Source organism: Gallinula chloropus (assembly GCF_964237585.1).
Source record: "Gallinula chloropus genome assembly, chromosome: 11".
Classification (NCBI taxonomy): domain Eukaryota; kingdom Metazoa; phylum Chordata; class Aves; order Gruiformes; family Rallidae; genus Gallinula; species Gallinula chloropus.
Genome location: NC_140096.1, coordinates 4303256 through 4324777, shown reverse-complemented (window position 1 = coordinate 4324777; position 21522 = coordinate 4303256). Strand labels below are relative to the sequence as shown.

Below are 21522 nucleotides of genomic sequence, written 5' to 3'. Positions count from 1 at the left end.
GGGTTTTTTCTGGATGTGCCATAAGGTTACACAGATCTGCATGACCAAGCCAAGATGAGACCAGCCACTAGTCTAGCCAACGACAGGCAATACTCTGACTCAAAGAAACACGCTTGTTTTCCAGCTGGAAAGGGAGGCTGACCATTCTGTTGCACACTTAAGCTATTGAAATTTTTCTGTCAATTTAAAACAGACTTTTGGGGAGAGTACAAAAACAAAGATGAATTTTCAGGCTGAGACCTCAGATGCCAAATTATAAACCCTTGGCTAAGAGGTCTTAGGGTAGAAACAACTGCACAGCATTAACTGCATAGCAGTGGCTCATACAGGAGCCATAAGAATAAAGATAGTATTTAGGAAAATTGCAAGGCATTTCATTTGGGCTTTAGTGCAAGGTCACAGGATGTAAGCAGCTTTGGGAGGAAAAAAATGGAGTAAAGAGAGCTGCATGTCAAGCCCCAATCCTGCAGACCTTATTTGCAAGAGCTGTTGTGTTGATGTGAATGTCTGTCCAGGGGGAATACTCCTCTGAGCCCAGGCTGTCCTTTATCCACCTGGATAAAGAGATCGCGACGCTGGGCAATGGCACAGCAATTATGGGGCAGTTTCCATTGTGAGGAAACAGAAACTCTCGTGTGTTCACACCACCACTGGGAAGAAGGACAGCAGATCAGTTTTGGTATTCTTAATTTATTCGAGCTATTTTAAAATTGCAAGTCCCTGAACCAAGTGTTGGATCTGTTTGGGTTTATAAAAAGCCTTCGAAAAGGCTTCTGTTGGTTTATTTCTCAAAGAGTTTTGTTTGCTTGGCTTTTAGCCATGAAAATACAGTTCATCTTAAGAGATTCAGCCTGGTTGTACCAGGATGTCAAAAAAGCATGATTCAGTAGCTCCTTACAGGGCTCGGAAAACATGATCCAATTCATACCAGTACAGTGGTTCTCCCCCAAGGGGTGAGAGCTGCGCAGCCCTGCACCCATGCAGCAGAGGTGCTGGTGTTGGAGTGCGATCCCAGGGCCTGATCCAGGTCAGTTTTACTGCTGTGCACCACCTGGTTTTCTCCTGAGCTCCTCAGGCACGAGAGCAGCGATGGGGACTGCATAGCCTGGTGTGCTTGTGAGTTAGCAATCCTAAGCATGACCCTTTTACTGTTTGAAAATGTGTATGCATGAGTAATTCTCTGTGTGTGATTCATTTATCTGTCTTTGTAGTTCCTTAGAGCAGCCACACAGTTATTTAAGTTGCCTTTAGAAAGGCAACTTTCTCTTTTCCATGATTTTCAGAAAAAATGTGGGATGTTAGGAAGGGGTCAGAGAGAAGAAAGGGAAAACTGTAATTTTCCTTTGAAGTCTCCAGTTGTGAACTTGGTTCCAATTTCCCCCATGTCCCGAATAGACTTAGACCCTCTCAACACAGCCTGTGAAGCCAGTGAGTGGCAGTAGGGACTGAACTCAGCTATGAGTTCGATCTCCCTAGCCCTTCCCGGGTGTCCGATTCACTGGTGGAAGAAGATCCTCTTCAGTGGACCCAGGCTGACTCCAGCACTGCAAGCAGTGCTTCAGCCTCCCAGACATTCCCCCTCTGCATCAGTTTCACTAGATGGATTTTACAGCTTTATCACGTGCCTCCCTGTACTGACCCGGGACCTCACTGGAGCTGAAAGGGAAGATGAATCTGTAGGTGTGTTGTTAAGCTGTAGAAGGATGACAGAGCTGTAATTCAGGTAACTGGCAATAAAATAAAAAGCAGTAAAAAGGCTCACATTGGAACCCTCTATTTGCAAACATCTGGAATATGCTAATGTCTCTGCTGTGCTGATGGTTCCTTAAGTGAACATTTATTACTGAAGACCTGAATCTGGAGGATTTGGAGAATAGTAACAGGCAAATCGCCTTTCCCCTTGTCGTTAAGCCTGGCTCTGAAGGTTTAGGATCTGCAGTCTTTGCTGACCCTCCAGGACAGCCGCAGGAAGAGGGAGGAAAGGAAATCGTTTTGTATTCAGAAAATATAAAATCAGCTTGATCTTCTTTGCTCCCTCATCAAGCAGTTCACGTCCCTCCTCCCGAATTCCCCTGGCACTGCACAATCAGTGCACTTTGGTGAGTCCTTAATGCAAAGTCCAAGAGAAAAGTATTCAAAGTTGAATGTTTTTCTGTTTAAAATGCAAACGGGATAAAATCTGCAGCCTTAGCTCCTCTGTTTTCTTAAAAGAGAAGACTGCTTTACCCCAACCCTGTGTGGGATTCAGGAAAAGAGAGCTAGGTGCATTCAGTCACAAAAGTCCTTGACTATCTGATTCTTGCTCCAGAACATGGTGTGGCTCCTCCTGAAGCTCACAGCAATGGTTTCCCACCCTCACCACCCTCTCTGTTCTCATACCAGGACAGGACAGGCAGTCAGCTTCCCACAGTACACAGCAAGAGGCTGCCACTTTGCAAGAAGGCAGGAAACATCAGGAGTCACCCTGCAGTAAACCTGTTTCCCCACAAGTCCCACCTACCTCCCACAAATCTAGGAAAAAATGCTGACAAGCCCAAGTGGGACCAGCATGGTTCAACATCTTTGATAGGGGCAGGGGGATAGAGTGCACCCTCCGCAAGTTTGCCGAGCTGTGGTGAGGTCGATGCGCTGGAGGGAAGGGATGGCATCCAGAGGGACCTGGACAGGCTGGAGAGGTGGGACTGTGTGAACTGCATGAAGTTCAGCAGGGCCAAGTGCAAGGTGGGTCAGTGCAATCCCAGGCACAACTCCAGGCTGGGCAGAGAATGGATGGGGGACAGCCCTGAGGGGAAACACTTGGGGGTGCTGCTTGATGACAAGCTCAACATGAGCTGGCAGTGTGTTGGTAGCTCAGAAGGCCAACCATGTCCTGGGCTGCATCAAGAACAGGGTGGCCAGCAGATGGAGGGAGGGGGTGTTGCCCCTCTGCTCTCATGAGACCCCACTGGAGTACTGCATCCAGCTCTGGGGTCCCTGGTACAGGAAAGACATGGAGCTGTGGAGCGAGTCTAGAGGAGGCTGTGAGGATGATAAAGGGGTTGGAGCACCTCTCCTGTGAAAACAGGCTTTGATAGTTCAGCTTGTTCAGCCTGGAGAACAGAAGGTTCCAGAAAGACCTAATTGCTGCCTACCAATATTTCAAGGAGCCCTACAGGGAAGCAGTAGAGGGGATGTTTCCCAGGGAGTGCAGGAACAGGGCAAGGGGCAATGGCTTCAAGCTGAAAGAGGGCAGGTTAGATGTTAGGAAGAAGTTCTTTACTCTGAGGGTGCTGAGGCTTGGCACAGGGTGCCCAGAGAGGCTCTGGAAGCCCCTGGATCCCTGGCAGGGTTCAAGGCCAGGTTGGATGCAGCTTTGGGTACCCTGGTCTACTGGAGGGTGTCCCTGCCCTTGGCAGTAGTGTTGGAACTCGATGGGCTTTGAGGTCCCTTCCAGCCCAAATCAGTTTGGGAATCTATAATTTCAGCTTCCTTGTAAGAGTTAAATCTATTTTGCTGTGACATGGAGCTGTCCTTCCCAAAGCAGAGATCAGCTGGTGGCACTGCTAAACCACGGGAAGCTCACGGGGCAAAGCGTTGAGCTGGTGCTTTGGGCAGGGGTGAATTTACACCCCTCGCCCCATTCACAGGGTTTTGTGGTGCACACATATCCAGCCTGTCTTCCTAGACTGTACTTTCATGTCTCCCCGTTTTAAAGCAAACGGTGACCACCCCACCCTGTCATACAACAACCATAGGACTATTTACCGCTTTGAAAGGAAATCCCATGTCACAACCTCTGGGAGCACAAGGAATAATGTCCGGAATTCCTTTATCTGTGACTGGCCCTGGCACACAGTCTTTTTCCCGTCTCTTAAGTATACACAAATATATTCTTTTCTTTTGTCAAGGCAAAGGGCCCAGATTTTAATGATGGTTTATTAAAAAAAAGAGAAAAAACAAAAAAGGCTTTGGCAAGACTCGAGAACAAACGTTCTCTGACTTTAGGCCCTTTTGTTCTTCAAGGTGAAAAGCGACTCCAAAGAAGGAAAAATGAATCACCAGTCTTTGCCCTCCATAGTAAATTTGACCTCCAGTGTTTGAACAGTACCTAAAATTGGTGTGCTGGGCTAATCAGGGAAGTAATGTGATAAGTCCCTCTCCAGGACCGCTCTGCATGATGGTTTTGTTTAAAGTGATCAAAATGACTCTTTGGGCTTTGAGGCTTTTTTAACCCTCAGCCCCAAGGCTTCTGTTCGTGTTCCCACACTGAAGTCTGCCCAGCTAAAGGTCACACTTACCCTGTCAGTGTGCAGAGTGCCGGGGTAAAAGACACTAATGGACATGGCCAATTCAGCGGGCAGTGCTCCCCCAGGGGAGAGGATGGAAAGAAGGGAGATGCAGCACAGGCTTACATGCCACTGTGCATGGGGGTCCAGAGCTCTGTCTGTTCCCTGCACCCACCAGGCCTTGCAGCACTGACATGGGTTCTGCTTGTGCTATAAAGGCAGTGGCCAGGGGCTCACGTCTCTGTCCAGGACACCCTCCTGGGGCTGGCAGATACACAGCAACTCTGCAATGCTCATACCCTTACATGGCCAAAGTTAGAGGCCTGCAGGGATGCCCACCAATCTCCTGAGCACCACTGGGTGCCTCTGCAGAAGCAGATGAGTCAGGTGCTAACATTTCTCTTCTTGGAGAAGAGAAGGGTCCAGGGGACCTTATAGCAGCCTTCCAGTCCCTGAAAGGTGCCTGTGGGAAAGCTGGGGCAGAACTGTTCCTGAGGGCATGGAGTGATAGGATGAGGGGGGATGGTTTTAAACTAGAAAAGGGGAGATTTGGGTTGGATATGAGGAAAAAAATCTTCAATATGAGGGTTGTAGATCCCTGGCACAGATTGCCCAGAGAGGTGGTGGAGGCCCCATCTCTGGAGACATTCAGGCTTGATGGGGCTCTGAGCAACCTGACCTAGTGAAGCTGTCCCTGCTCACTGCAGGGGATCGGACTAGATGGCCTTTAAGGTCCCTTCCAACTTTACACATTCTATGATTCTGTAATTTGCCTCCTTGCAGGGCAGCAGAATAATGCAGGGTGCAGCATGGACCATCAGCTCCAGGGGAGAGAGGAGGGAAATCTATAGTAGGAAATGACTGGGAGCAAGGAAGTTGTGACAGAAATATTGGCACCAGCAGTCTGAGGGAGGCGGAGGAGGCAGGCGGGAGAAGGAATCTTTCCAGGAAAAGAACGTTTGTATCAGATACTTCCAAAAATAAAATATCATCGTGTTCTAAGTATTGGCAGCTCTGCTGGCTTGGCACACCACTCTTCAGCAAATCATTGTCAGAAAAGTGTTTATGAGCCTTTGCTGTTGCATCCCCCCCCTTGCAAAAGGGAAGGCACATGCCAACGGGGGACCCAAGCAGCCCCATGGCACCCTCTTCTCACTGGGTGGTGACGTTAGAAAGCTGACAGCCTTGTTGCAGTACAAATAACTCACCAACTGGAGTTTACTGGCTCTTTTATTTATATTCCTACAGCACACAGGCAATGCCAGATGTGCTGTCCCTAATTCATATATATTGTGTTTGATGTCTCTCATCAGAATCAACCCTGGGCTAAATCCAGAAACTAAACTGTTTCTAGCAGAGATAAATATTTAGGAAAGTCTGTGCTTGGCAAAAACCTGTCCCTCCTTTTGCATCCCCTTTAAAACTGAAATAAAGGTAGCAGCAAAGAGCGTGAGCACATCAGAGACCTCGTGCTTCCCGGGAGGAACACGGTGTGCTCTTACTGCAACTGAGCAACTGCCATTTAAAAAGCATCCAAAGGAGGGGAGAATTTGGCAGGAGAGGATCTGCCAGGGGCTGGAACCGGAGCATTTACAGAGCATCACTCTATGTGCTGGACCACAGCATGAAATTAGCACCTGCTCTTATCTGCATACTGTCAGGCTTTCTGCTGTCTCTAGGGCGTATCAGCCAGTTGTTGATGGTAGATGCTATCGTGGGCTCTGACAACAGGCAGGGGATAAATTACGCTGCTTGCCCTGCCTGTTGCCAGGCGTGGATGTGTGTGTAACAGGCTGACTTCAGTGCCTGTTTGTTGTAAGTGCTGGTTTTCCTTTGCCCTCCGTGTTCTGCTTCACAAAGTGTGGATGCGACAAAGGTTTTGGTTGCAGGACAGTGTGTGGAAAGGTGCCTGCATGGGGCTTCCTTGCTTATTTCTCCACTTATGGAGTGACCTACACCACGTGAATAAATCCAGTGTGCTCTGAGCTTTGTTGCAAGGTTTCTGGGAACATCTGGCTGTGCAGGGCTCAAGTGGAGGGACCGAAGGGGGAATTCAGGGTGGCTTTTCTCTTGTCTAAGTCATCCATTACATCACAGCACAGCCCACACGTGCCAGTTAACCTCTGGTACTAACCTGCTTGCAACAAAAGCACGTGATGCTCTGAACTCCTGAGGGGAATTACTAGCTGTGTGAATTCAGCTCATGCAAATCAACATAAACCAGTCCCTTCCTTGTCCCTGCACTGTCCCTGTGCAGTGACAGTGATTTAAGGCCACCTTGCTCATGACTGGGCTTTCTTTCACAGCTTTATTTGCTTGACCTTAGTTTTCCAGCCTGTCTGATGAAGCGAGGAGATGAGCCCATACACGACAAATCCTCTAGGCTAGCATTGACTGTAGCAGATCACAAATATCCCTACCCCCCATGTCAGAAAGACTCCTGACTTCACCAGCACTGTCCAGGAAGGGAAAACCCACTTCTACTACTGACGTGTTCTCATCGTAAAGTTGCCACATCACTCTGACTGTTCCAAAGGGATGAGACTGTTGTGCTACCAAACCAGGAGGCAGTTCTCAGTTTCAGCAACCCAGCTTTTCTTGCCCCACACATGCTTGTTCTGAGAAATGCTGATTTTGGATGCAGGTACCGTGGGGAGTACAGAACCTGGCAGTGTTGATATCACACATAAAGGCAGGCAAGCACCAGAAACTTAGAAACCTACTGCTTAGTGAAGCACCCAAAGTCCTGGGTAGGGGGGGTTCAGCAGTACCTCCCTACTTTGCATCCTGCCCAATCTCTGCTTTTGAACAAGGTCAGAAGAGATTGCTATTCCCATCAGAGCGTTGCTGTGTTGAAATGTGGAATTTTTGAGGAATTTTTCATTAACGTTGGCTCTGGCAGATAAAATACTGGCCATGCCAAAGACAACATGCTTGGGAATATGTTGCTCTTGAGCACAAAGATACCGTACCCTTAGCACTGGAGTTCACACAGCAAATGGATTGCCCAGCTGACAGATAGAATAATAGCCATGAAAACTGATAATGCCCAGGTATTTTGTTTTACCTATATATTTTCATCTTAATTAAATGCTGGGATAGTATATTCCACTGGAAATTCATTTATGCTGTTCCCTTTTAAGCCAGACAAACCCCTCAGTAAGAGATTAAGCCACAGTAATTCTACCTTAGCTTGGAGGTAAAGATCAACTTTCTGCCTCATCAATAATTTGATCCTTTTTCTTCTCCAACACCAGCTGGGCATGGCCAGCACACCTTGACATCTCCCTCGCCCTCCAGAAACCATCACACAGAGCTTCAGTGTGACATTTTGGTTCCTGGGGCATCTTCTGCCTCCACTGCCTCCCGCTTGCTTCACTCCCAGAGACCTGCAGCCCCCTTCTTCCTTCAGGAGCCCCTTAAATATTAAGATCTGCTTGGTCAGCTGCTTGAGAAAACCAAAACACTTTCCAAAGAGGAACAGTGTCTCTTTTTGTCCTTCTTCCCAGGCTTCCTCAAGACAAAATGTTAAAATAAGCATTAGAGGTTTGGTAACCAGGTATGAGAAGATGGGTGAAATGGGTTGTCTTGTTTGTGTGTGTGTGTGTGTCCCGTTCATTTTTTGTTTTCTGTGCAGCTGTGCCCACCCTCTAAGGACCTTTGGGGGGGTGAAGATCCAAAAATCTTTTGTGGAAGCTTGTACTTAAACCATAGCTGTTAGTTTGAGTAGGTGCAGATGTCAGAGCAAAACATCCCAGGCTAAGCAAGGACAAAATGGGAAAGGACGTTGCCAAATGGCAATAATAGTAATAGTAATAACAGCAACAACAACAGCCTGCATTTCTAAGATTAGTTGCTAGATGGCTTCCAAAGGGAGTCAACCTTGCTGCATGTTTGTGAGGTTGGTAAGTAATTGCTATTATATACTGCTGGAAACTGAGGACGATAAGATAAGTATCTCACTGAAGGTCATACAGGAAGCCTGCAGCACAGAGCTCAAGGAAATTTGCTCCAAGATCTGTGTTGATCTACAGGATCACCCAGGGAAAGGCTCTGTTCAGCCAGCTCTGCAGGAGCTAGAAGGAGCCTGCACCAGTGAGCAGCTGATGGGGATGGCAGTGTCCCCTGCTCTGAGGGTGGCAGGTGGGACAAGCACGGGACAAGGGAGGAAACACAGCCCGATGGTGTATTCTGACCCCTTGCTGCAGCAGCTCAACTGCAGCTCCTTCCTTCTCCCAAAACAGTGTGCGAGTTCCAGGACATGTGAGCTCCTTGGCAAAAGGGTTTTTCTCCTTTTGCTTCACAGGTTCGATAAACCCAACATTCCCTCACACTCTGGTACCGTTTTTCTGCCGGGCCAAAAGCAGTACAAGAACAAGTAAGGGTGTGAACATCAGCACAAGCAGCCACACTCCAGGCTCATTAGCCAGCTCTCCAAGAGGTACCTCCAACATAGATGTGCACAGGGGAGAAGAGAACAAACTCTTTAATCTGGAATCCTTTAACTGTAACAGACACTCAGCGGGGGAATCCATTAGACAGGAGCTAAAAATGAGCTTTGCAAATTTCCCTCTGCCAGAAGACACAGTCAGAAGGAAAGCTGAGAGGCTTTCAGGAATATAGTTGCACCTATGCATGTGTGTGTGTGTTTGTGCTTCGTTGTTCCTCTGAGGAAACTACCAGCCTGCTGCCTGTGCGTGGGCCAAGAGGCTGAGGGGGATGTTGTGTTAAAAGAAACACGAGCAGACCCAAAGCCTTGCCAGCCCCACACATCGCTGCCCCGCGCCTGGTGGTACCCAGGATGGGGGAGCAGCCTATGCAAGCAGCATCAGCGGGGAGTGGTGTGTTAAACACACCTTTGGAGGGGACAGGCTGCATTGCAGGAGCAGTTGTCACACTCTTTCAGACTGTATGAAGCTGTTTACAGAAGGCAGGGTAATGATGTCTGATCTAGTCCCTAACTTTTTTCATCTGCTTGGCTCTGTTCCCATGCAAAGTGAGCGAGAGAGACGTGTCAGTGCAAAGGAGCAGCAGCCAAACCCACGTTCTATAGGAGTCTGTCTGGAGGTCAGGAGAGTCATTTCTGTCAGTTCAGGCCGAGCCTGTCATGGTACCCCAGTCCTAATCCTTACAGCCTTAAATGCCTCAATAGCTTTGCAGCTTCAAATGGCTTTTTCTCTGGTGATGGAAGTGAAGTAAAACTACTGCAGCTCCTGAGCTGCTTTTTCTCTCCAAAACATTGATGGTTCCATCCCTCCAGGGAGGAAGGGAGGTGCTACTCTCCCTGATGTACAGAAGAAGAGCAGAGGCACTAAAGCAGAAAACAGACCTGTGCTGTGGAGAGGAAGGTGATGCTCAAGTGTCTGACGTGCTAGAGCTCCAAGGGGGTACCCACACACTGAGGAGAGCATCTGAGCTGTGGTCCTGAGCAAAGTGTCAATGCTAATTAGTGCTGTGAACATGGCATTGTAACTGCATCAGCCGTTTCCCATCCAGAGGTCTGGGTGTTCCTGTGTTGCACCCTGCTGCAGCCCCTGTTCAGGGGCCAGTGCTGCCAAAGCCTTTTCAGATGTTCCCCAAGCAAGCGCCCCTGAGGCGTTTGCTAAGGACACGGGACCAAAGTTGAGCGACTCAAACATCACAGTTTACATCCAACCCACCTGACACCCCTGTTGGTTTGGACCATGGCATCTAGCCAGCAGCCACCCCAGCATCCCCAACCCAGTTCAGTCAAAACCCCACAGACCCAGCCAGGTCTCTGCTCCTGGTCCCTGCTCACTCCAAAAGCATCACTCGGTGCACCCCCAGTTCTGTCTGAAGAGCTTCCACTTCAGGCCTCTGCTGCAGAGGCTGCTGGATGCGCAGTGTGTCCAACACGACCGGAGTTCAGGGCAGGGAAAGACATCAAATTATGCCTGAATCCACATTCCTAAGAATGTGAAGGAAATGCAGCCAAAATGAACCATACAACCACAGAAAGTTAATGTATGCTCGTTTGTATATCATGCTATTGTCCAGGGGAACTCCCGGTTTCCTCCTGGGATCTATAATGAATAGACCTATAAGAGAATGTTATGGTGGCAGAGATTTCTCTTTTCCTACTATTTAACTTAGAACAATATAGAATCAAAACAAACAGGCAGCCTTTCAAAGGCTGGCAGTACAATGCACACTGAGGGACATCACTTCGACCATTAAATGAAAGAGCACAGGAGACCTTTGCCCTGAGAATTCCTCTCGGGTCCTTTATCGCGTACACTGCGGGGAGATGGGCGTAGGAGATACCCTCCTTGCATCCCTCCACGCCCAAGTGTCACTGCTTTGCTGGTGCTACTGGCAGATGTCAAGACCAGAACCAAGATAAGCAGAAAGATGTTAAAACAGGAAAGATGACTAAAGGAATGAGGCTGTTCTGGGCCCTCCTAATGATGCTCTTTAACCCTTTTACTGTCTCTTCTTAAGTCGGGTTAGCCTAGCTCTACATTTAAAGAGTCTGCGTATGATGACACCAGACAAGACCAGATATGTTGGTCAACCTGGGAATTAAAGACCCAGCAGCCCAAAACAAGTGTTCATCCTGAACCACATTGGTGATGGCTTTGATGATATCAGTATTAACTACCATTGCTGCTCCAAGGATGCAAAAGAGAGAGATGCATAGAAAGAGTTTAACCACTGTATCAGAAACACCCAGAACCTGTAATAGCAATCCCGGAGTTGTAGAACAAAGCCCTCAGTATTTCCCTCATCCAGATAGTCAAGCACTGGACTCTGGATGAAAGATTACACTTGGCCTTTTGTTCAGGAAAATTGCAGGTTCATCGAGAAGATGATTCCCACCTTAGCAGTTACAAAGCGTGGCTGCACTCACTAGGTGTGACCCAGGAAAGAAGCAGCAGCCTGAGAAGAGACAATGACAGCATCCTGGCTACTTGATCCCTCCATCCCCTCTCTGCACAAGGAGAAAATCCTTAGTTTGTTTTTTTTTATGGAGCAAACCAGCCCCTAATGACATCCCGCAGCACTGCACAGGCAGCACCTGATGCCTGGGGCACTTGCAGACCCCAGACCATGTAGTTGCAATTACAAATAGATCTGATTTATGCTGGTAAGAGATTCCAGCTGTCAGCTTTGCATCTGATATTTCTGGCCAAACTGATTCTACTCATTTATCATACAGTGATTACTTCAGTTTTCCCAAGCAATAGCTGCCCATTTCTGAGAGGCATTTTCTTTTAACGTAAACTATCTAGAAAAGAAGATTTTTATATAAAAACTCCAGTAAAATTGGGAAGATGTTGAGATGAAAACTTTAACACAGAATTTTCAGCTTAACTACCCTGATTTTCTCAGAAGTGCAGGACAGGTTTGGCAAATGAAAACTGAGATTTATACCCAGACAAAACTGTCTCCTCTTCCTTTGTCCTTTTGCCAGAAACTCTCCAGAAAGCTGAAGATACCATCATGAAGAATGCTAAAGCAAATTGCACACACATTCTTGGGATGGGAAAAGGAGAGCTTTGCTCTTGGGAGCCTTAGTCTGCACTTGCAGACTTGTGGGATGACATCGTGCCTGTTTGGGGATGCCTGCACTAGATGATATTGCCTAACCGCTCTGACATGCTGGAGAGTACATTAGGAGAAGGCAGCTAGTAATTTATTATGAATAACTATAACAACCATAGTTGTGCACAAAATTCGATAGGGATCAACTTCAGTAGCCAGAAGAAGGCACACTACTTCATGATTTATTAAATTAGTAATGGCATTTCACTGTGTGGGTTTGAATGCTGCATTTCAGATGTGAAGTAGACAACAATTAAAAAAAAGGCAAAGCACATGGTTAATTTATAAGAAATATTTTTATCTTGATATAAAGATCGCAGTCCAATTAATATACTGTGAAACCCCAGATTTTGAGATGTCTTTCTAGCTTGTCTTTCTAGTCTAGTGCTGTACTTCTGATAGAAGCCATAGTGTGGAAACAACCAACTCTACCTGTCTTTCTGTTTGAAAAGCCAATAGATCAGAATAATCCCATGTCTTTGTGAAGCTGAGAAGAACAACAGCTCAGCCTGGTATGCATCCTCCTTCAAATGCAGTGGCAGAATTTCCCACAGGAGACTGCAGTGTACAGTACTGCCTGGACCCAGATGGGATGAACCATCAGTATTCCCTGCCCAGGCATCTTCCTCACTTCACCTTGCCCACACAAGTTCCTTCATCCCAGGAGTCATGTCATGCGGGGTCTTTTGTTTTGACCTGCACCTCTCTCTCTTTAGGGCAGGGTGATATCGCCCAAACTGACCCAGAGGACGAGGCTATCCATGTTTATTTGACTTGGTGAGAAGGCCATGAGAAAACAGTCCAAATGTGAGCACAGCCGAGAAAGGCCAGAGCAGTTCCAAACCCATAAATATATCACACTGAAGACTTGGTTTATCTCCTTTCTGGACCAAGCCAGAACCTGGTATATCAGTGGATTAAGTAATAAAACTGTTAACAGGCTCATTAGCGGCTTTGCGGTAACAACTGCGCCGTACTTTCCCAGAGACCCACAGCGTCATTCTAGTTGGAAAAGCCATCGCTGTGTGGGATGATGAGCTGTGAGAAACACACAGCTCTTTCAGTTCAGAGCGAGATGGGCCAACTGCACTGAGCTCACAGCCAGATGAGGCTGTGCCCCAGGGAATCCCTCCCCACTGCACGCTCCACTCGGTTCCTGCTGACACTGGATTAATTATGTAGGGGATTAATTACTCTCTCTGGTAATTCCTATTGGGCCAAGCCCTGTTCTCTTGCCTTCACATTTACTCCATCCTTACTCAAGAGAAAATTTGCCAGGACTGAAGGAAAGTTGTTTTAAGCATGAGAGCCTCCAGGAAGCTCATCAAGATGGGATCTCTAAAGCCAAAATAAATGTGAAGCGGGAGCGTACGCCGGAGCAGTTGGGAGTAGCAGTAGGGGCTGTGCTGCCTCGCACAACTGGATGGTGCTGCAGTCTCAGTGCAGGGGCTGCACACTGGCTTTCCATCGAGCAGGCAGGTTCCTTCCTGTCACTCCCAAAACAAATCAGGATTTTCCAGCAGGATCAGTAACATCTCTACCTTTATCAATCAGGCAGGGAGAGAGCAGCTGTCAGTCAGCGCTTTGCTCATGTGGATTGTACCACAAGATGTATAAATGGCCATAATAAACCAAAACCCCACAAAAGGAAGATTTGAAGGCAGGCTTTTGTCTTCAGCCAAGCTTTAAACCTGTGAAGCTGAGAGGAAAGCTTGGCCCAAGTGCCTGAACATGAAATGAAAATAATCCAGACACCATCCATTTGTAGAGAAAAAAAATGTGGCAGGCCAAAAGGTTAGCCACTTCTCTCTGCTTCACACCATGTAATAGCCTAAATTATGTTTAAAAGGTTCTCAGGGTGACATCATTGTTTACATTCCCTTGAATCATCCTTTAATTGTAACAGTACAAACCCCTTTTATCAAGCCAGATTTGCTGTTTAGCTCCATCCTGCTGTGTCATGCAGCAAAAGCTAATGCAGCTCCCTTGCCTCAGATACATCCAGGAGGAGATCTGGGAAAAGTGTTTCTTCCCACACCTGGGTGCTGCATCATCATCACCACCATTATCATCATCATTATTAATCTATTTATTTATTTATCCTGATAATTCCTCATGGGTTAAGGGGCAACACAGTACCTGTGCTTTTAAGCAACAGATGCTCATGGCTTATCTTTGCAAATTAACAATGATAGCATTAATTCAGAAATGAAGGGGGTACCCTTCCTAAATGGAGGAGGGGGGTGCATGTGTAGAGACCCTGTGCTGCCAGCATGGCACCTGTGGCATTTATTTTTCTACAAGGAAAGACAGAGACCTTGTGGTTTGGAACTGATAATCTGTAGTGCTTTACTTCCCCCCTTTCAAACACAGTTGCACGCACCTTCCTGTTAGGGGTTCTGGGCAATCTCTTCCAACAGCCATTTCCTGGACGCGAAGGCGTATTGTAATGAGGATTGCCCACGAGAAGGGTTTCCAAAGGCTACTGTGTGGGCATGTGTGACGGCCTCTCGGGGAGGCAGCTGGATGAACAAGTGAAGAAGCAGAGGGGGAAAAAACACATTTTATAACTCCTGGAGGACGCGCTGTTGTAGGCACCTGCGCTACAGAGCTGAAACGCAGACCCAACCCAAAGGCTGGGAATGTCCGGGCTCGGTATCGGCTTTCAGGGATGATCCCCGTGGCTGTGAAGGGCTGAAGTGAGCCCTTCTTGCTAGCTGGGAGGGAAATGAGGATAAGAACTGGGATTCTGGCATCACCCCCCCCCCCCCCCCCTCCGCTCGCATCACCCACTGCAGGCTGCTAGGGACAGGGAGGGAATTGCTTTAACTCCTAACTTACTGTATTCGGCACTGATTTCGGTTCATGAGCTGTGAGCTCATGGCAAACAGGAGGAACACCCTTCTGAATAGCTGCTTCTGTGTGTCTGCACGGAGGATCACTACGTGCCGTCCCATTTTGCTTGTGGCTACAGAGGAACAGGCAGAGTAGCCCCGTAGTGGTTGGTGCTTTCCCTGCAAACTGACCTCTGCATCCGTAAGGAAGAATTCAAGGTGTGTGCTTGCTGAGCTGCAGGCTCTAAGGAAGCAAACGTTTTGGCTGAGGTGTTTTAGATTCATGGCAATTTTGTGAAAAAACATAATAATGGCACAGGTAGTGACTAGGTCAGGCTTCCTTGACCCTCAAATCAAGAACAATCCCAGCAGGGCTGAAAACTCCCGTCTCCACTTCCTTGGCAATTATGTTCCCACAGCTCAGAAAAACACAGGAAGATCTAAGGAAACCTATGTGGAAATGCAGGAGACAAAGGCAAGTGGTCTGAAAATAGAAGGCTGGTCCCTATATTTCCTTTACATTCTGGGCCTGCGTTCAGTTTTTGGCTGAATTTTGAAATTTTGGGGACCATATGCTTTTGCCATTCCCATCAGGGCACAAAGGAAAAGAGGCTGGTTCAGTTCACCATTCAAAGATTAGAAGAGGTCCTTTCCTTCTTGCTCCATCATGCCAAGGGCTCCTCGGTGTTAAAACTTTTCCTGCTTAGAGCCAGTCCGAAAGCCCTGACCACTAGCTACACACATGCCACACACTAGCTGGGCGTTTCCAGGTCCTGGGGGGGAAGGCTTGCAAAAATTCCCACTTGGAAAACTCACTAGAGCAGGAACAGTGAGTGCATCTGTTCACAGAAAATGAGAGACTGAGCTGGAGATCTCAGGGAGTCCCACTCTGGCTGCCAAAATCTCTGCACCCGGCCACAATTTGAAAGGCAACATTAATTTTGGTCCAGGGAAGAGAGGCTGTGCAGCCCCCTGTTGTGGAAGGGCTGAGAAATTCCTCTTGGCTTTTTCTAATGGAAAAATTCAAGGAATCCTGAGCCCTGAGGGGAGTGCAGGAGACAGACATCCAGGAAAGGGGGGAGAGCGGGCCAGGGATGTGGGACCTGATGGGGACAGAAAGTATGTACTGTAAAGACAGACTGACCCAAGGACTTGGAGATGAGTGTATTGGGCTGCATCACAAAGCAGCCCACAGACTCGCTCGCTATCCATCATCAAACAGTCCGGAGCTTTACTCACTGTCCCTCAGAGCACTGTGTTATGCTGTTAGTAGCAGCCTAATACCAAAGCTAACATCATCAGCAGAACGCAGTAGCTCAGCTGCCCTCGGTGTGTGAATTCACTGTGTACACCTATGAGGCCTCTGAAAGCCTGGAGCTGAGATGGTCACTGGGTGTCCTGTACAGTGTAACCGAGAGCCGCATGTGCTGCAGGCCCTGGCTCAGCTACGGCAAAGAAAAGCGCCGGTGCAGCAGATTCAGCTCCATGAAGCAGGGACTGGACTTAATCCATGAGATTCCTTCCTGGTTTGTATTCTGGCTATCAGTGGGTGCGGGCTGTGTGATCAGTTTGTGAGAGCAGTCACAAGATCTGCCTGGTTCAGCTCCAAACGTAATACCTGGATCCAGGTGAGCTGGGGCTCCCACGCTCTGCCCATCACAGACTCCCTGTCTTCTCTGAACCTTCCTCACCTGAGGAAGCAGCCCGTGGCCAAGTCTCTAGGATCACACCTCTCATGCCGCACACACAGTCGGCTCTGATCTTGCCTTGCTCTGATGGCCACGAGCTCTCTGCTGCTGAAGTTCTGCTCCCTGGGGCAAGCCTCAAGCAGGCACTTCTACTAAATGCTGTTTCCAGATAATAACCTCAGCTGGTGGAATATGGCAGCTTATATTATTTTCTTTGTGGCCCTAAAAAGAAAAAAATTAAAGAAGTGCCTGACTTGGGGCAGGGAGGGGGGAATCAGTTATCTGCTACACACTTTTCTGTGTTAATTTTTGGGGTGGTTGTGACCAAGTACAGTTTGATGCTCTGTCCAGGGGTGAGGACTGGAGGAACAGAAATGTCTTGATCTGCACTCAGAAACCTTTGTGTCCTGTCAGTCAGCTGAGCTGATTTCTGAAGGAAAATACCAGGGACAGATCTATTTTGTTCCTAGCTGTGGGTTAGATATTCCAGACATCTTTTAATTACTCCCACTTGTGATTCCCGTTCCAGCAGCATCAGGCTGGGCTAGGGAAAAAAGGAACAGTGGAGCGAGGCTGATCGGAGGAGATATCAAACTCAGCATGTGAACTTTGGCAGGGCTGAGCCTCAGTGTCCTTCTCATATTCTCTTGGAAAGTCAAACGCTGCCTCCTGGAAATTTCCTGTGTAGGTTTCAGAAACACAGGCTGCTCTTGCTGCCCCCCCAACCTGTTTTGCAATGTAAACTGAAAGCAGCTTCTCTGTCCATCCCGTCTTTTGCTGATGAGCAAGTGACCCTTGCTCCATATATTTTGCAGATCTCTTTGGAAGCAGAAGAAGAATATCATCTCTGGCAATATATGGCATAGGGCAGATTTTCACCCTCCTTGAAACTGTGCTGCCAATTTGGAAGACAAACTTAAGAAAAACATTGATCGCCTACTGCTGACTGCGCCTAAGAAACCTCCTGGGCTGGTGGGAAATCTTTTGCCCTTGTGCATAAACCTACTAGCAACATAAATATCGTATGTTCAGCCCAAGTTGAGACAGTACTTCACACTGAAACAGATTGAGCTTTGTACAAATACTTTATCATGAAGTGAACAATTCAGAGAACGGAGGTAACTCCAATGCACCTCGCTGCTCTTGTTTAGGTTGGTACCTATTAGCAGACCACTGGGGAGATGTGTGCAGCTAAATATTTATAAAAAAATTGAAAAGAAAGTGTGTTCTTATAACAGAATCCCTCAACAAGCAATCTGGTTCATATTCTCAGTGTTCTTTTGGATACAGTGCTGATTTTTAGAAGTTCAGGGAGTATTCAGAAATGCTTCACTTTTTTTTTTCCTTGCCTTAAATGGATGAATTAGAGTAAAGAGATTTCCAGTTGGTTTTGGATGCTTCAGGCAAGAGGCTCATATATCACAATCTTATAAAAAAAAAAAAAAGAGGAGAAAAGAAAAGAAAAAAGCCTCCTCTGCTTTTTATAACGTTTTCCCACAGTAAAGCAAATGTTTGGGAATAACACTAATTAAGAGACACATTTTTGGTTTACTAGACCCGATCACCAGCCCATATTGTCAGCCATCCAACCATCGACTTTCCAGCACTGCCTGCCTCTGAGAAAGGCAAAGGCACAGCCTTGATGCCGCTGGCCACCGCACCGCTGAGCCCACAGTCTCCCAGGCTCTACACAGTGAGCATCCTACTCAGCAAACCAGGAGTCTGACTGAGCTCCTGAAGCTTTTGCCTCAGCTGCTGATCATGTTGTGTCTGAAATGCATTCGTTAGCGAGCTGAATCACCCGTCCTCATTTGTTCTAGTTGTAGAAGAGGTTGCAAACAGAACCAAAGACCTTTTCAAACTTGCCTTCATTTCAAAGGGATCAGGCAGGACATAGTTTTTATTCTTGAATCTTGCTAGTTTTCCAGTATTCTGTCACTGAAATTACTCCATTTACTCCAATACCTGGAAAGTTACTTGGATTGTTCATCTATTAAAAACCAGTTGATGATGTCAGAGGGTAAAAGGCACTAAATTTTCCATGTAATATAAGGTTTTGCTAGTGTCAGAAATTCTTTGCAGATCGTTTTTTAAAGGGCTGCTTTTTAACCATCCCACTCCATACCTACGACATGTTGGCGTCTGCTCAGCAATTACTGCATCAGAAGTCTTGAGCAGAAAGACCCTAAGTAGTACTCTAAGGAGCAGAATGTAAGCTGTGTAATGAGCAAAAAGAAAGTGGAAAATTAATGTTGTCTGTAGAACTGTCTCAGAGAGTTTAAAGATGCATATGATGCTTTGAAGCTGTGCTTTATAATAAGGCAAGAAATTACTAGGAGGACATTTGCATGGTCTCCTCCCCTTGCTAAACACCCACAAGGACTGGAAGCACCTGATGCTGGGAGCTCTCTGAAGGCGACCATCCATTGATCTGGATGAACTGCATGGCTGCAGTTCTGGTACCCACAGCAGCCCTGACCAGCTGCTGAGCAGCACGCAGGAGGTAACAACACAGTGACTGCAATTGGCTACCAGTACAGGAGAGGGAACTCAGACTCCTTTGCTAGGGTTTGGTATGAGCTGAGAGGGTTTCCTTCCACTCAGGCACCTGTGGAGCCCTGACCTTGGTGATATCCCACCCTTGCTCAGCACCGCCAGTACCGAATGACATAAAACTCTCTGCACTGCAGGTGAAGTTGTTTGGATTTGAATCAGGGTCAGCCTCTTTAGCTCAACTCTGCCTAATTTTGACCACAAAGATCCCAGAGAAGATTTAACCTACAGCCTACAGAATATGAGCTGTGCCTCCTGTGCCTTGGGAGGGCAAGCAGAGTTTTGTTGAATTCATCACTGGAGGTGAGCTTTGAGGGAAAGGTGGCTGAGGGGTTAATACCTCAACAGCATCAGCGCTATCCAGAGCCCTCCACCTTCCTGGCCCCATTTCAGTCTGGCTTCCAGCCTAATTAGTGAACACAGAGACTGTGCTAACATATTATCTTTTCCTAATGACGGACAGAGGTCTAACATCCATAACGTTCCTTCCAAATCCATCATCGGTCTTTGCCTACAGGGACAGTTAGGGATGTGCCTGCCTTCCTTTCCCTGTCAGAGGATGCAGACATTGCCTTCTCTGCCTGGCACTGATGGGAAGGGGAACCTGGACCAAATTCCACCATGAGTAGGAAAGTAACCTGGTAAGGACGGCCCCAAGTCAGCCCTGAAATGTGGGTAGGGTCCCTAGCCAGCTTTTCCACGTACCTCCTCAGTAGCAACCACACTACGCTCCACCCCATCCCAGAGCCTCGGGAACACCGGTGGCGAGACACCCGTCTGCCACACACTTGCTATCATCTCTCTGATGATGAAATCTGTGCTGATTTATGCCTCTGTGAAAAGGGTTCCTGGTGATATACCCTCTACAGGCAACCCTTCCAGGCTGTTCCAGCTGTGAAGCTGAAGCAGCATGCCGCTGGCTGCCCGCACACGTGTCGGCCAGACGGAGCACACCGCGGTTCTCCGAGGGTGCCGCGACCTTCCTGCGCTGCCCAGGTGCAGCTCAGGGTGCGGGTCCCCGTGCCCGGCGTGGCGGGGGATTGCCTCCCCCGGCCTTGGCTTGGGCACGGCACTTCGGGTCGCCGGGGTTTCTGTGCTGCTGGGGCTCCTTGCGACCTCCACGCCCCTTGGAGCACAGTCTCGAGCTACTTATTCCGCGGGGAAGGCACTGGGGGCTGGGGGGGTGGTATGTGAGATTCGCTGGGGTTAGCACTTGCCAACCAGTTCCTCTCTGCCGGAGGGAAACGTGAAATCCCTGAAGGATTCCAAGGTAATCGGGGACCGCGGCGCTTCCCTCTCGCCACCACTCCGCGAAAAGGCTGCGGTGCGCAAAGGAGCCGCAGCCTGGAGCTGCGCCACGCAGTCGCTCACCACGAGGGAAAAGGGGTTTTTTAAAGAATATAGAATCAAACTCTTTGTCGGGGGGAACCCCCGGGCCGCCCCGAGCCCCGCGCGGTCTGCGGGAGTGACTCGCTAGTCCAGCGACACCCGTGTCGCCACCGCGGGCAGGCGCGCGGCAGACGGAGCGGCTCCCTCCCGTCCCGTTAACCGGCCACACACAGACACTCCCTCCTCCCGGTTCTCCGCCAGCGCCGAGCACCCGCATCGGCGGCGCTGGCGGGCGCGGGAAGCGGCGGCGGCTCCGGCCGGACCCCCCCCCCCGGGGGTACGGGGACCCCGCGCGAGCACCGGCGGTGGGCGTGGCCAGGGCGCGGCCCCGCCGGGCGCCACCTAGCGCCCGCGCGCCCCCGCGGAGCGGCCGTGGGGAGCCGGGGGCAGCGCCGGCGGCGGGCGGGGCGGGAGGGCAGCCCGCCCGCCGGCAGCCGCTCGGTCCTCCCCGGCGCGACTCTAGGTGAGCCGGAGGGGAGCGGGGGGATCCCAGGCGAGGACGGGGCTTACCGTGCAGCAGGAGCAGCCCCTGAAGGGCGTAGACGGCCAGGGCGGCGCTCGGCCTGGGGACCATCGCCGGTGCCGGTGCCTGTTAAATCCCGTGCGAGGCGCAGGACGAGAGGTCCGCAAGCGGGATGAGTTTTCTTCTCAGCAATGAGTTTGTGAGAGCCCGCGGGCGGGTGCGGGACGGGAGGGGAAGGACCAGGCGTGCCGAAGTTCCCACTTGTTGATTCCAGTTAAATTGTTCTTTCCATTCACCGCTTCATCCCTGGGCAGCAGATTTTGTTTGCCGTCCTTCCCGAGGTACAAGTTTGGAGGCTTCCCCTCCCTCCCCTCCCCTTTTCACAGCGCCTTGTTCCCTCGTTGCCCCTTGCCCTGCTATTCGCGGGGTGCCGGGGGCGAGGGAGCGTTACTGTCCGGAGAAAGGAAGGCTCCGCAGCCCGCCTGGGTGCTGCGAAGTACCTCAGGGGGTTAAAAAGCTGAGCAAAGCCCTAGAAAAGTTTGGCAAAAAGTTTTCTCCGGTCAGTGAAGTCGCCGGTCCGAGCAGCCCTTGCCTGGGCTCTGGGATAAGGTGGCTGAGCTGCAAAGCCTCCTCTTAGATGTGTTTATCCCGGGAGGTGCAGGTGCTGCAGGATCAGGAGGAACAGCAAAACCTCTCAACTTCAGCCAGTTTTGCAAGGCAGGACGCGAGGGAGCTTCCCCGTCCCGCAGCCCGGCTACCTGCCG

At 49.1% G+C, this 21522-nt stretch overlaps 1 protein-coding gene across 1 annotated transcript in view; it reads right to left on the bottom strand.

Annotated features, from left to right (window-relative positions):
- LOC311195773 (vascular endothelial growth factor receptor kdr-like) overlaps positions 1-20869 on the bottom strand; it is a gene marked incomplete at both ends in the record, with an annotated part of 127719 nt that extends 106850 nt beyond the window's left edge. The window contains one exon of the mRNA XM_084269198.1: positions 20806-20869. Coding sequence (XP_084125324.1) covers positions 20806-20869 — 64 coding nt within the window. The remainder of the gene's footprint in view (positions 1-20805) is intronic.
- Positions 20870-21522: the final 653 nt, after the last annotated feature.